The sequence below is a fragment of the Kogia breviceps genome, chromosome 5 (assembly GCF_026419965.1).
Source record: "Kogia breviceps isolate mKogBre1 chromosome 5, mKogBre1 haplotype 1, whole genome shotgun sequence".
NCBI classification, from domain to species: Eukaryota; Metazoa; Chordata; class Mammalia; order Artiodactyla; family Physeteridae; genus Kogia; species Kogia breviceps.
In genome coordinates, this window is record NC_081314.1 from 102,249,622 (window position 1) to 102,265,716 (window position 16,095).

The 16,095-nt window shown below is 37.9% G+C and overlaps 2 protein-coding genes across 57 annotated transcripts in view; one reads left to right on the top strand and one right to left on the bottom strand.

The window, feature by feature from the left end:
- The window catches only part of ABI3BP (ABI family member 3 binding protein), a 285,160-nt gene that overhangs the window by 257,059 nt on the left and 12,006 nt on the right, over positions 1 to 16,095 (top strand). For 46 of the 49 annotated variants that reach the window (XM_067034765.1, XM_067034748.1, XM_067034754.1 and 43 more), the window contains 5 exons: positions 8,974 to 9,053; positions 9,846 to 9,875; positions 10,495 to 10,656; positions 11,969 to 12,091; positions 13,503 to 13,986. In XM_067034765.1, the coding sequence (XP_066890866.1) occupies positions 8,974 to 9,053; positions 9,846 to 9,875; positions 10,495 to 10,656; positions 11,969 to 12,091; positions 13,503 to 13,618 (511 nt within the window). In that variant the 3' untranslated portion in view covers positions 13,619 to 13,986. Of the gene's footprint in view, positions 1 to 8,973; positions 9,054 to 9,845; positions 9,876 to 10,494; positions 10,657 to 11,968; positions 12,092 to 13,502; positions 13,987 to 16,095 lie in introns of those variants that run through there. The other 3 variants (XR_010840794.1, XR_010840796.1, XR_010840793.1) reach the window with 1 other exon arrangement.
- Positions 15,149 to 16,095, bottom strand: part of TFG (trafficking from ER to golgi regulator) — a 36,169-nt gene continuing 35,222 nt past the window's right edge. For 4 of the 8 annotated variants that reach the window (XM_059064681.2, XM_059064687.2, XM_059064683.2 and 1 more), the window contains one exon: positions 15,149 to 15,969. In XM_059064681.2, coding sequence (XP_058920664.1) covers positions 15,587 to 15,969 — 383 coding nt within the window. In that variant the 3' untranslated portion in view covers positions 15,149 to 15,586. The remainder of the gene's footprint in view (positions 15,970 to 16,095) is intronic. The other 4 variants (XM_067034797.1, XM_067034800.1, XM_059064682.2 and 1 more) reach the window with 1 other exon arrangement.

A 16,095-nucleotide genomic window follows, 5' to 3' on the forward strand; every position in this document is an offset into this window, starting at 1 on the left:
TAGTCTCTTATGATCCCTTGTATTTCTGTAGCACCAGTTGTAATGTCTCCTTTTATTTCTGATTTTCTAATTTTATTTGAGTTCTTTTTCTTAGTTACTGTAGCTAAAGGTTTGTTAGTTTTATTTATCTTTATGAAAAACCAGCTCTTAGTTTTGTTGATCTTTTGTATTGTTTTTTGGTCCCTATTTCTTTTACTTCTGCTCTGATCTTTGTTATTTCCTTCCTTCTACTAGCTTTGGCCTTAGTTTTTTCTTCTTTTTCTTATTCCTTGAGGTGTCAAATTAGGTTGCTTATTTGATATCTTTTTTCTTAATGTAGGCATTTATTTCTATAAATTTCCCTCTTGGAATTGCTTTTGAGGCATTCCAAAATTTTTTTTTTTTTTGCGGTATGCGCGCCTCTCACTGTTGTGGCCTCTCCCGTTGCGGAGTGCAGGCTCTGGATGCGCAGGCCTAGCGGCCATGGCTCACGGGCTTAGTTGCTCCGTGGCATGTGGGATCTTCCCGGACCAGGGCACGAACCCGTGTCTCCTGCATCGGCAGGCGGATTCTCAACCACTGTGCCACCAGGGAAGCCCTCTAGGCATTCCAAAATTTTGGTATGTTTTCTTTCCATTTTCCTTTGGCTCAAGATATATTTTGATTACTCTTGATTTCTTTTCTTTGACCCATTCATTGTTCAGTAGCATGTTTGTTGTTTAATCTCCACATATTTGTGAAATTTCCAATTTCTTCTTTTAACTGACTTCTATTTTCTTACCATTGTGGTTAGAAAACACACTTTATATGATTTCCATTTTCTTAAATTTATTAAGGCTTGTTTTGCAGCCTAACAGATGACTTATCCTGAAGAAAGTTTCATGTGCTCTTCAGAAGAAAGTGTATTCTGTTGCTGTTGGATGGAGTGTTCCTTGTATGTCCTTTAGGTCCATCTGCTTTAACATTAAGTCCAGTGTCTCCTTATTAATTTTCTGTATGGATGTTCTATATATACATTGTTGAAAGCATGGCATTGAAGTTCCCTGCTATTACTGTAGTGCTATTTCTTCCGCAGATCTGTTAATATTTGCTTTACATACTAAGGTCCTCCTATGTTGTGTACGTTCACAGATGTTATATCCTCTTGATGAACTGACCCCTTTATTATTATATAATGACCTTTGTGTCCTATCACAATCTTTGGCTTAAAGTCTATTTTGTCTTATATAAATATAGGTATCCCTGCTGTCTTTTGGTTTCCATTTGCATGGAATATCTTTTCTATCCCTTCTCTTGCAGTCTATGTGTGTCCTTAAAGCTGAAGTCAGTCTCTTTTAGGAGAATTAGATGGGTCTTGGTTTTCTAATCCATTCAGCCACTCTATGTCTTTTAATTAGAGTTTGGTCCATTTACATTTAAAATAATTATTGATAGATATGAACTTACTATTGCTATTTATTCATTATTTTCTGGTTGTTTTAATTCCTTTGTTCCTCTCTTCCTTTGTGATTTGATTAATTTCTGTAGTGTTATGCTGTGATTCTGTTCTCTTTTTTGTGTGTATATCGATCATTGGTTATTACTGTAGTTACCATGAGGTTTACATAAAACGTCATATAAGTCTATTTTAAGTTGATGCCAACTTCAAACACACAAATGCTCTACTTTTTTACACTCCTCTCCACATTTTGTTTTTATGCCACAATTTACATTTTTACACTGTATATCCATTAACAAATTATTATAGTTAGTTATTGTAATATTTTTGCCTTTTAACTCTCATATTAGAGTTAGAAGTGATTTACCCACAATTTCAACATTAGAGTATTCTGAATGTAACTGTGTATTTACTTTTACCATTGAGTTTTATACTTTGTTTTCCTGTTACTAATTAGCATCCTTTTGTTTCTGTTTGAAGAACTCTCTTTAACATTTCTTGTAAGGCTGATGTAGTGGTGATGAACTTTTTCAGCTTTTGTTGGTCTGGGAAACTCTTTATCTCGCCTTCAATTCTGAAGAGCAACTTTGCTGAGAATTTTTTCTTTTTTGTAAATTTCAGCACTTTGAATATATCTGCTGGTCCCTTCTGGCCTGAAAGTTTCTGCTGAAAAATCTGCTGATATTGCTATGGGGGCTCCCTTGTACATAACAAGTTGCTTTTCCCCTGATGCTTTTAAGATTCTTTCCTTGTCTTTAACTTTTGACAATTTAATTATCATTAATGTGGATCTCTTAAAATTAATGTGGGTCTCATGCTGTGGACCTCTTTGGATTCCATTTGGAACTCTCTGGCCTTCCTGTATCTGGATGTCTGTTTCTTTACCCTGGTTAGGAAAGTTTTCAGCTGTTATTTCTTTGAATAAGCTTTCTGCCCCCTTTCTTTCCCTCTCCCCGTTCTGGGACTCATATAATGCATATCTTGATCCATTTGATGGTGTCCCATACATCTCTTAAGCTATCTTTTTCATTGCTCCTCTGATTGGATGAATTTCACTGCCCCATCTTTGCATCCACTGACCCTTTCTTCCACTCATCTATTCTGCTGTTGAACTCCTCTAATGAAGTTTTCAGGTCAATTATTATACTCTTAACTCTGTGTTTTCTGGTTTGGCACTTTTTAATATTTTCTATTCCTTTGTACTTTGTTTACGCATTGTTCTCCTGACCTTGGTAAGCATCTTAATGACTTATTTTGAACTCTTTATCAGGTAAATCACTTGTCCATTTCATTAAGATCTGTTTCTAGAGATTTTTCTTGTTCTTTTGTTTGGAAAATATTCTTGTTTCTTCATTTTCCTTAATTCTCTGTGTTTGGTTTCTGCACATTAGATAAAACAGCCACCTCTCCCAGTCTCAATAGAATGGTCTCAGGTAGGAAATGAACCTCTTGAATCAGCCCAACCTGAGCTCATACTTGTTTCTCAAACCTCTAAGATTGTCCAAGCAACTGTCTTTGTTCTTAGTGGCTCCTGGTAGTTGGGGGTATGCCAAAACTCATGAGTGTCCCAAAGGGGAGGAACACAGTCAGCATCTACATGCAGGCTGATTATAAGCTGGGCCCTAGGCAGCAGGTGGGAAATTATGTAGTTAAGCTGCTTCCAGGGTGTTGACTTAAAAAATATTCACAACCTAAAAGGTGAGAGTTATATTTTATTTGATGGGCATTTTTAGGACTTCAAGCCTGGCAGAACTGTTCTGCAGAGGCGGGGGGCGGGCGGGAACCAGGATATATAGTTTTGCAACAAAGAGCAGGTAGTCAGAACATCAAAAGATTACTGTTAAAGAAAACCAGATATCCCAAGTTAAGGAATTTTGCGCTTTTCTATGTATGGGAAGATGCAAGAGTCTAGGCTTACTGAAATCATTCCTTTGATATGCACCTCAGCTATCTGGGGCCAGTGTTTTTACATCCTGAGTTTCCTCTGGGCTCTCTGTAGGGAGTGGCTGCAGTCTGATGGCTGCTAGATGGCAGGTATTCTTTCCTTCCTTAGTTCCCTCAGGGCTCACATTGGAGGGCTGCAATTGCTGATGACTGTGACATCCTTTGTTTACTGATATGGCAGGAAATATTCCATTTCTCAAGGGAAACACTAGGAGATGGCTGTTTTTGCCTGCTGGGCCCAGAATATAGTTAGGGCAGGGAGGTAGGGTAGGGAAGTGTGCTCCTGCGTCTACTAAAAACTGCTTTTTGTTTGCTAGTCCTGTGGAATTTGTGAACACAAGCCCACTGGCTCTCAGAAACAGGCAATCTGGAGACCTATTCCTTGGGCAGCAGCTGCAAAAGCTGGGGTGTCAGCCGTTTGTACAAGCCCCTTCCAGGGAAATACTAGTGGCTTGGTTTTATTGTTGTAGCAGGCTGAAGGAAGAGGGCAGGGAAGGTGATGCCTCCCTGTCACTGGGGAGGATCACAGCCAACCCCTAAACATATGCTAAAACTAAAAGCTTCACCCTCAGGTGTCAGCTTTTAAAAGATGCAGATAAACCCCTTTTAGGGAAAGATAGGAAGATGGGCACTCTTGCCCGCTTCCTCTGTGCTGAGCCCTGGGGCGCAGCTAGTTAAAAACTGCTTCTTTGCCACAGTCCTGTGGGACTCATGAATGGCTAAGTAACCCATTGGCTATCAGAGCCAGGTGATTCAAGGACTCATCCCTTTGGATGGAAGCTGTAAAAACTAGGGTACAGACATGTTTACAACCTCCTTCCAGACAGATACTAGCAACTTTGAGCAGGCTGGAAAGAGGTGGGAGAGCATCCGGTGGCTTCCTTGGTCTCCAGAGAGGATCACAGCCCCCAGAGCTTGCTAAATTAAAATCCTGACCCTCACGTTGCAGCTTTTAACACTGGCAGATAAACACACACCTTTCAGAGAAATATTGAGGTAGGTGATTGTGCTCTTTTGCTCTGCCACGGTGGGTGCTCATGCACTTGTGAAGAAGTGGATTTGCTATATCCTTATGTGTCTCATAAACACAAGCCCAAATGGCTTTCAGAGCTGAGTGTTTAGGGGAACCATCCCTCAGGTAAGAGTCTTAAAAGCTGGGATGCAGATGTGGGTTACAAACCCTTTGCTCCTTGGGAAGAAGTTGGGAGTTGGGGGTTCCCTCCTGATTATATGGTGCTGTGTCAGGGATGAGATTTATGGCGTGTGTCTCAGCCTTTGCTACCCATTTTGATGGGGGTATTCTCTCATTTCCCCAATGCATAGGAGTTGCTCAGCTAGTTTCTGGATCTCTTTCAGAGGGAACTGCTCTATGTGCAGCTGTGCATTCAATGTGTCTGTGAGGGGAGGAGAGCTCAGGAGCTTCCTATGTTACCATCTTAGTCCTGCCTCTCTCATTCTCAATTATTTTAGCTGTTTCTTCTGTTAACTAAATCCATATGTCTAGACTGACTATTTCTCCAAATGGTCAAGTGCTCAAGTCATCTATTTGTTACGTGTGTTTGTTTATGGCAACATCTCCTGGCCTCCTGGCCCCTAATTCCTATATCCCATGTCTTCCTTGTTTACTCGCTTTCTGGAATTTCTTGAGAAACACATCTTGAAGAAAGGTTATGGAAGATAATATTTTTGAGTTCTTACGTGTCTGAAAATATCCATGTTTTCTTCTGATACTGTTGTTTAGCCAAACATAGATTGTAGAATAAAATGAATGCTTGAAAGCATTGTTCCATTATTTTCTAACTTCTAGAGCTGCTGAGATGTCACGTCATTCTGATTCTGCATCCTTTGAAACATTTAAGGTCTTGTCTTTATCCCAGTACTCTGAAATTTTGCAATTAGTTTGCTTTAGTCTTTTTTCATCTTGCTGGGCAAATATTAGGCCTTTTAAATCTGGAAACCCATGTTTTTCAATTCTGGGAAATTACTTAAAAACTTTCTAGGATAATATTCTACCCTCCTTTTCCATTCCTCTCTCTTCTAGAACCTACTAGTTTTATATTCCCTGAAAAACTCCGCTCATTTCAATATTTTCTCTCATTTTTCACTTTTTCTAGTATTTGTAAAATTTCCTTAACTTTATTTTCCAAACATTCTATTTGAAGTTTTATTTATTCTGTACTTTTTATTTTAGGTAACTTTCTTCTCCTCTATGGGACTTTTGCACAGCTAAAATCCTATGCTTATTCTCTATGTATAAACAATATTTTCTCTGAGACATTACTCTCTTCTACCTACAGCGTCATAAATCTTGTGGTAAAATGTGTTTCTTGGGAAAGATTTTGCCTTTTAAAATATATTGTTATATATTTTCTGTTTAATCAGCCAAAAATATGTGCCTTTTAGTTCTCATGCAGTTAATTAAACTTAATTTAAAATGATTTCTTCAAAACTTGTCAAGTATCATAAAATGGTGGCCAAAAAAAAACCAAAAACAATCCCCAAAAGTGGCTTATCAATATTTGTGGCCATCCTACAAATATAGCTGAAGTGTAAATAACTGTGTAATAAAAAGACATGGAAATAATTTCAGCAATCAGACTTGGCCGAAGAACAGAGCTTTTTGGCAATGGCCTGGAATGTGGAATGCATTGCCTGCCTGAATCCAAGTCCAGGTGCCTGTGATTTCTTTTTCCACTTTCAGTTCACCATTTTTTTAAAATAAGTTCATCAGGCCTCTGAGCTAGAATTTAATCTGTGGAAAATATTCTATGCCAAAGCACCCCATGTATGTGCAATTTATTTAAATGAGTGAGATGGGTGGCTTTATATCAGCAGTCTTATTGCAAAAGATAATGGCACTTTCTACCAGTAGATTAGTTTACAAAATGCTTTCATATGCAGTTTTTCAATCTAAAAACGCTGAATGTTTTAATTCTATGACATAAATCACAGCAAGATCCTTTTTGACCTACCTCCTAGAGAATTGGAAATAAAAACAAAAATACACAAATGGGACCTAATGAAACTTCAAAGCTTTTGCACAGCAAAGGAAACCATAAACGAGATGAAAAGATAACCCTCAGAATGGGAGAAAATATTTGCAAACGAAGCAACTGACAAAGGATTAATCTCTAAAATTTACAAGCAGCTCATGCAGCTCAATATCAAAACGAACAACCCAATCCAGAAATGGGCAGAAGACCTAAATAGACATTTCTCCAAAGAAGATATACAGATTGCCAATAAACACATGAAAGGATGCTCAACATCACTAATCATTAGAGAAATGCAAATCAAAACTACAATGAGATATCATCTCACACCAGTCAGAATGGCCATCATCAAAAAAATCTACAAACAGGGCTTCCCTGGTGGCACAGTGGTTGAGAATCTGCCTGCCAATGCAGGGGACACGGGTTTGAGCCCTGGTCTGGGAAGATCCCACACGCCGCAGAGCAACTAGGCCCATGAGCCACAACTACTGAGCCTGCGCGTCTGGAGCCTGTGCTCTGTAACAAGAGAGGCCGTGACAGTGAGAGGCCTGCGCACCGTGATGAAGAGTGGCCCCGGCTTGCCGCAACTAGAGAAAGCCCTTGCACAGAAACGAAGACCCAACACAGCCAAAAATTAAATAAATAAAAATTTATAAAAAACAAAAGGAGATATACTATATATTTTAAAAAACAAAAACACCGTATGCTAACACATATATACGGAATCTAAAAAAAAAAAATGTTCTGAAGAACTTAGGGGCAGGACAGGAATAAAGACACAGACCTACTAGAGAATGGACTTGAGGGGAGGGGGAAGGGTTAGCTGGGACGAAGTGAGAGAGTGGCATGGACATATATACACTACCAAATTTAAAATAGCTAGTGGGAAGCAGCCACACAGCACAGGGAGATCAGCTCGGTCCTTTGTGACCACCTAGAGGGCTGGGATAGGGAGGGTGGGAGGGAGGGAGACGCAAGAGGGAGGAGATATGGGATGTATGTATATGTATAGCTGATTCACTTTGTTATACAGCAGAAACTAACACAACATTGTAAAGTAATTATACTCCATAAAGATGTTAAAAAAGGTTTTTAAAATAAATAAATGAAAACCCTGCATGTTTTAATCACCATATCACAAAGTTTGGAAAAGCAAAGACAATAAGAGTACAATGGTTAAAAGCGTCATTGCTCTTAACTGAAAAATAGGAAAATACTTATCTCTTGAGGTTTGTGTGTATTGCTTTTCATATGTAGTGTCTGGTACATAGTAAGCAGTCAAAAAATGTTCACATTGTAATGCTAGAATCTGTCTTCTTTATAGATTCCAGCAGTGCCTCAATAGTAAAAAATCTGGCTCCTTGAGCCCCAGAAAGTTCTGTTATTGCTCACTTGCTATCCTCTGTACCAAATTAAGAGCTGTCATCCTTCTGTTTCTCACTTTTTTCTAAAGTATTGTTTGTGTTCTGCACTTAGTCAATTACAAACTTTTCAAAATGAGGAATTATGTCCCAAAAGTCTTTCACAATTTTGAAACTCAATCAATTCTATCAGCTGACTCAAGCTGGTTTTACATTCAAAATTACTTTCCTGCTAAGTCTGCTACTGAAAGAAACTCTTAGTTTCAGGAAAACAGCAAATAGCTTTACTGTTTGAACTTAAAAGGGTTTGCTCTGCTTGAGTAGTCTATGGATGAAATTTGTCAAATATTGCATAGTAATTTAGTGCATAATTCTTAAGGACAGAATCAAACATAACTACAAGGAATATGGGCTTATTTAACATAAAGGGTTAAGGGCCTGGCCCATATGAGTCTAGTTTATAGAAGGAGAGAAAAGTGTCTTTGTGCCCATACTCTTCATGAGCTGACACTACCATGCCCCTACTCGGAATATATCGGGGCTTCCTATGATCCAAAGAAGACCCAAGTTCCAGGAGATATAACCAGGAACTTCTTGCAACAGAATATTTTCATGTACATCTGCTCCCATAGCTTATCTAGTAGTTCTCAAATGTCAGTGGGCACAGGCTTCACCTCAGAAACATTATAAATACCTCTCTGGAACCCCTCAAAAAGGGATTCAGTAGCTAGAATGGAACAAGAAGTCTGCACTTTAAACAAACTTTCCCCACTGTAGCTCTATCATGGGTAGCTCAAACCCCACAATGAAGAACATTGCCTAAGTCTATGGCTATACCCAGGGTTGGGATAAGAAGGAATAAAAAGGAACTTATTCTGAGCTCCCAGGAAGTAGCTAAACATTTGAAGGAAACTGAGGCTCCTTGTTACTGGAATTAGCCTGGGTCCACCACTTACCTCTTTTCCTGTATGTCCATTAGCAACCTGCCCAGCTATTCTATTAATTTGGAGTTTTTAAAAGACAACAATCTTTTTTATTAACTTAACCCTTTTCCTCTAGAAAACAATTAGACAAGCTGTTTGAACAGTAGAATTAAAGGAATTTTTCTTTCCTGAAGCTTCTTCTAGAACATATGTCCATTCACCATCACGATGATTTCGAAACAGAATCAGGAAGAATGTTGGTATGACAAGAAAATTGTTTGTTTCCTACCACTTAAGAATATTGTTTTCTGTTTGTTTCTTTCCCCCCTACACAGCTATGAGTTCCAGGTGAAACCCAAAAACCCACTTGGTGAAGGCCCACCCAGCAACACAGTGGCATTCAGTACTGAATCAGGTAATCACATCAGCAGTAATTCCTAACAAGGATATAAAGGGTCACAATGTTTTGCATAGCTTGTCTGAAACCTAGCTAAACACTGGGTAAAGCATTTGATTTAAAAAAACCATCCATTTGAAAAAGCAAACTGATGAAGGTACCTTTAAGGAAACACCCCTTGGGATTTTCCTCATTTATCTCGATGTCAGAAAAACATTAGGCATATCAATTTAAAAGAAAAAAAAGCATATAGTCAGTCTATACTCAATAGTGCATGAATGCTCCTCTCTATGCCCAGAATCTGTGCCTAGAATCAAAATATCAGACGCTCAGCCACAGTATCCAGAAAGGGAATTCATGTGATAGTTTTTTATGATGAACAGCTGTGAAATTTTCTAATTTGGCCTGAGTTCCAATTCCTTAATGAGATACATCTATACTCACTGCATTAGTGTATAATTTTTTACACCAAATGCAGTTCCTGGTATCTTGGTGATTTTATCAATAGTTTTTTTTTATGAAACTAAAAGAGGAAGATTTTTAAATGGAAGTAAAATCTAAAACAGCAATGAAGACTACTAACTACACAAATCACATATAAAAGATACAGCTGAGTACGTGGCAGAGGAGATTCTCCACCGGAGAACAATTCCCAAAACAAAATATACAATTTTCAAATTTGGACTTTAGTAAGAGTGTACCATTTTGCAAGATTCCTTAACAACTGTAAACACCCATCTTCTTCACTGTCACTGGAACACTAGGACTTACCTAATAACCTCTGACTCTGTCTTTGCTATTTCTCCTTAGCTGACCCAAGAGTGAGTGAGCCAGTTTCTGGTAAGTACCTACCTGGATGAGAACACAACTACACACTTTCCTACAGTGATTCAACTAAATGGGCATGATAGAATTTTAGTCATGATTTTACTTTAGTCCATTTAGTCTTCTTAGAATATCAATCAGGTATGAATTCTTACTTAAAACATTCAGTAACATTGACAGCCTATGTTGTTTTAGGAACAAGCTGAATATTTTAAAACCTGCTTTCCATTCTTGTAACAGACCAGTTCAACTTTTCTGCTTAATAATTAAGTCAAGATATAGGACCCTCATTTCCACTTTTAAAAACAAGTCACATTAAAGCAACTATTTAAATTGTATAATATGCTGCAAAAAAAGAAATCTAAATTTGCTCAAGAGATGCTGTTCTACATTGAGCACTGCAGAGGCTAGTCAACTCTGACACGTACTACTCCAAGATTTACCTCATCGTTGACGGAAATTTAATTGGGGGTTTACTCTTATATTTTTGGCTCCAATATTTAGCACTGGAGAAAACCTGCTATCAGCAGGTTGACAATGAACTTGGCAAACTGCTTTTTAAAAAGCTTTTAAGACAGCTCTTCAGGACCAAAAGTCAAATACTAAACTCAAACTATGTGCTTTCCTTATGCAGCAGGAAGAGATGCCATCTGGACTGAAAGACCCTTTAATTCAGACTCTTACTCAGAATGTAAGGGCAAACAGTATGTCAAAAGGACATGGTATAAAAAGTTTGTAGGGGTGCAGCTGTGCAACTCTCTCAGATACAAGATTTATCTGAGTGACTCCCTCACAGGTAAGCAGGGCCATCAGTTCTGTTTTGAGGATTATCCTTCAGGAAATGCTTTGCAGCATTCTGTAACTTAGCCTTTTCTATGGACAGTAGTCCCAGACACGAAGGTGTGATGTAAATACAAGTTTCCTTTTTGAGCAAGATGTTACTGGAATCTTAGGATTTGAGACATGCTATAAGAAGGTAAATAATGAAAATGCAAGCTGAAACAGTGGCAAACTTGAACGTAGAAAAACTAGTCACATCCAAGCTCAATTTTGTGACAGCCAACCCAGGATAAAAAGCCTACTGACTGGTAGTAAAAAGAGTGTATGTAACAATAATCATGGAAGGAGTATGACGTATTTAAGATTTTAAGTCTGTCAGAGGCAAGAGCAAGATTAAAACACTGAGCCAGAAGGGCTATAACCCCTTGCTCCAGACTCAGTGGGTTATTTTCTCTTCTATATTCATACAGTAAAAATTTTAAATAAATAAGATTGGCACCAACATAGAAAGGTAGACATTTGCTCAATCATTCAACAAAACTATCTGCTTTGCTCAGACATTGTTCCAGGTGCTGGGGACAAAGCAGGAAATAAGACACGTTCCTGCTCTTTGTAGCTTACAATCTAGTGGGGAGAGACAGAAAGCAAACATATAAATAAGAATTTCATATAGTGCTCTGAAGAAAAAAAAAAAAAAAAGGGTGAAAGAAAATGGCTGAATGGAATGAAAATGGAGGAAAAAAATGGCTGAATGAAAGCTCTCTTAGTTAGAATGGTTAGGAAAAGCCCCCCCTCAAAAGGTAGCACTTGTGCCGAGGGAAAACTATGAGAAGGAACCAACCATACAAAGATCGAGGGATAAAGAACTAGAGGTAGAGGGAAGAGAAACGCAAAGACCTGCCAGCAGAAAATGCCTCGCCGGTTCCCCTAGAGTGGCTGAGGCTTAGTTAAGGGGAAGATCAGGCAACATGAAATCGTGCGGAGCTAGGAAACCAGGTAAGGACTCCCGGGTTTTATTCTGAGTATAACAGAAGACTGCTGGAGAGATTGATGGAGGGGCGTAACACTATCCGAGTTGCGTTTTTAAAAGACGACTAATCTGTGAAAGGAGGAGGGGAGGAAGAATAGGGAAAAGCAAGAGTGAAAGCAGGGACGCCAGCTGGGAGATGATTCCATAGTTCAATCAAGGAACACTGGTGGCTCAAACTAGAAAGAAAGGGGGGAGAAGTACAAGAACAAGGAAGACGGATTATCTGAAACAATTTGATTATTTCAGAGTCCTCCCATATGAAAGGCAGTAATACTTCATGATCCTTTTGTTTTTTCAGGAAAATTTTATAATATAGGTGATCAGAGAGGCCACGGAGAAGATCACTGCCAGTTCGTAGACTCATTTTTAGATGGACGCACAGGACAGCAACTCTCTTCTGACCAGTTACCCACCAAAGAAGGTATGTTTTCTGAGCCTCCTCGTAAGCAAGAGGCTTTTACAAATTAACCCAAAAAACATTCAAGCCGAGAAAATCAATCACTTTAAAAATAATTCTGTAGTACTACTACTCCATCTGCCTAGGAAAAAGGACTTCCCACGTAAGACCTTAACATGAAGACGTTTCTTCACTTTCCTCCCATTCCTTGAGACTGTTCCTTAGAGCTGAGGGAAATTACAGAACATCTTATATAAATCCATCCTACTTTAAGAAAACCTGAATTTGCAAAAGCAGCTATCAAAGAGCAGCTTAAAAAAAAAAGCAACTATAAAAAAGAAGCTTAAAAAAAAAAAGAAGCTTAATTTCCCCAGCTTAAATCATTCATGCACTACTTTTATGGTTTTTGTCATACTGAGCACACAGGCAGTTTTTTTTTTAATTCCTTTTTAAAAACTTTTAAAGAAATTCAAAGCTTTACTACTACTGTAGAAGGAAAAAAGAATGTTACCTGCCTTATAAATAATTCTATAAATACAACTAAAATAGAAGAATTCTGCTGAGAAATGACTTAACCACTGTAAATTGCTACAGATACATTAGCACCAAGCTGTTTAATAAGAATTGAAAAGACTGAAAATTAATTTAATCCCCATCCAGATAGGGTAGGAAAGGGTAAATGACACATCCATATTACTCAGGAGTTACCAAGAGGGGCTTGTTAAATACTTAAAATTATTTGACTAGTCTTTTCAGCATCACATTTTGGTCACTGGCACTAAAAATACCAACCACAGTAAAAGGTGACTTAATAAGATCTGTGAACTCATTAACAGAAAATTGAAACTGCTGCCTCACAGGAACCGGATATACAATATACTGTAAATTGTGTCTATTTCTGTAACATTTTACATTCACAGCAAAATTTTTAATCACTTAGTGTAGGGTCCTTGGAAGATTTCATCAAAGTTTAGTTCTGAGAAATTTTGCAATCTTAGACCAACCCTTCTTTTGCTTCCTAACATTTTAGTACAACACGCCTTTAACCAGGTAACGTCAGAGACCACCACTACGCCATAAGTACAGAAAGTACACTTTTACATAGGTCAAAGTGTGTACTGAACTTGGTCACTTATACTCAAACAAAACACGAAACCCCTCCAACTCCTGCCCCCTTTCAGCTTTATCTCTCAAATACTACCAACCATCCCATCCTAGCTTACTAAGGCAGATGTCAAGGAGTTTCAAGTGTCCCTGATGTTTAGCTAGCCATTACCACCTCAGGAAAGACACCAGGGCCTCTCTTACTATCCTTTTTCTAAAATACTCTGCTTCACCTAGCGTAAGCTTCAGGCATTCAATGACACCCTTCAACCTATGAGCACTGAGGACAAAAATATATCATAGCAGCTATTAAAATTATTTTCTCTCTTAGGCTATTTCAGAGCAGTCCGCCAGGAACCTGTCCAATTTGGAGAAATTGGTGGTCACACCCAAATCAATTATGTCCAGTGGTATGAATGTGGGACCACAATTCCGGGAAAATGGTAGATGCTGCAATCACGTTCAGAAGTGCCTTCTGTTTCATCATGGCAAAAAATAATTGGAAACAGTATGGTATTTGTCACATGCATTTAAAGCTCTTCTGTTTACTATGTATAAAAGTTTAAAATCTAATTAATGGCAATATTAGATGTTTACTAGAAAGATTGCTAAGAATATTTATCAGGTTTTACAAAGTCATTTAAAGAAAGCAAAATATTGACATTAACAGAATAACATTTTTGGGGAAGCTGGCTCCCTATTCATGGTATTTTAAGAGATCATTTGTATATTATTTATCACACTGTTGTAATGATGTTTTGAGATACTTTTATAACAAAATTAACATCAAAAAACTAATATACTTTTAAAAAATACTTACTTTTATTGTGTATTCTTCCTACTGGTGAGTTAATTCCATAAATCTCTACTTGGTTTAACTTATTAGATCAAATTATCTTCAGCATATATATCTGGGGGAAAAAGGTGCTAATATTGACGTTTATTTAAACTTCAACTTTTTAGCAACAGCTGAATATCTTTTCTGAGGCGTTTATATAGTTAAACATTCGTGACAGTATACATTTCCTCAAATATCTGCAAATTATTGAAAAGAAATTGAGAATTATATATAGCTTTTCAAAATACATATTTTTTTCTTTCTCTACGCATAAACATGTTACAGTGTCTGAATGTTCTTTGTCAAACTATCCCTTTAAGCAGTTGTGTTCCTACTGTTTTTAATATAATTCGAATCAAGCTGTATACAGAGACTGACTGTAAAGTCTAAGCACAAAAGGATAATGCATGATGAGATCCCTGCCATTTTATAGGATATTTACTATATTTTTACACAGAAGATCTCTAGGGAATGAATATATCAGAGGCTGTTTTCATAATTCTGTCTAGCCCAACCTGTAATGAGAATCTGACTCGTTTTTATGTTAAAAAAAAAAAAAATTTTTCTCCTTCATTTGGGAAGGGAGATGGGAATGCTGCATTGTTGCCCTCAACCTTAAAGGGCCTTTCTGTGCTTACCACCTTTCACCATGCTTCAGTTTTATCAATACTTCATTTTCTATTTTTCAAACAAGTATAAACTCTGCAATAAAGAGATGTAGTTTTTCTAAGACCGAGTTCTTCATTTCTGAATGGTTCATTTCTATAAGAAGGAAAATCACAAGTTATTTAGGATCTACCAAACCCCCCTTGTATCTTTAAATACTATATCGTGTTTGTTTATATATAATGCTAATCTATCTTCTTGTGAAATCTAGTTTAGTTTCATTGTTTTAAGCCAAAATCAGGACAAAATTCAGCAGCATTGTGCTTCTCTGAATAGAAAGGCATAAAAGATAAAAGGTCTATACTTCATTTTAAGACCAAAACATCAATAAGGATTTGTTTTTTCTTTTACATATATACATATATATATATACATATATATATATATATACACACACACACACAGACACACATATAGTGTCAATGACTAAATTAAATTACAAGACCACTAATGGATAATTACAAGACCACTAATGGATTCAATCATCTTTCTTTATTAACCTATCAATGTTTGTTACATTTATACATAATATCTAGTCTTCGCAAAGGGATCTACTTTAGTACATCATGTTAATAGTAAAAAGCCAAGTAAGATGGCTGAACTTCAACCTAGCATTTTAATATCCTCTGGACAAGGCAAGCTAGAAAGTCAATCACTTTGCACACATGTAAGAGTAGTGTTCCAAAATAACTAGGGAGCTGCTACAGTTTTAAGCAGGGGAGGGAAAAAAAACTTTCATTTTGGTCTTTTTTCTTCCAGCAAATTAACTTTCAATTAACAGCAACAATGGTATCATAAAAAAATGCTCTGCTTTTTAAACGTGAACTTCAATACAAATTAAAATAGTAGTATTGGAGTCTTTTGGGAGGCAAACAGCTAGCAGCTACATTCATCAGTGTAACTGAGCCTCCTTATCGATAACCTGGTCCAGGTTGGGTATAGCCCTGACCAAAGGGAGGACGGCTACGTGCATAAGGGTTAGACCCACTCGGTAGAGGGGTCATGGTACTCCCGGGAGGTGGAGTGAAACCTGGTCTTGGTTGATAGGCCCCAGGTTGGCTTGGAGCCATTCCAGGTTGTGAGGCAGGGGCCACAGTGTAATTAGTGGGCTGAGAAGTTTGGGTAGTGTAGGTCTGTGGAGGGTAACTGCTCGCCTGGTACTGCTGTGGCGGCTGAGCAGCAAGTTGCTGAGGCTGACCAGAGAAGGCAGGAGCCGGTGCCTGGGAAGCTGGCTGCTGGCCATATCCCTGGAACTGCTGAGGTTGCTGGGGTCCAGTCTGCTGACTGTAGCCTGCTGAAAAGGCAAAACGTACATATCTTATTTTTCCTTTTGGTGACCATTTTCCAGAGAATTAGTCTTACTGTTATGGACAAAAAAATGACGAGAAATTTAACAAACTTAATCCTAAGTATTTATGCA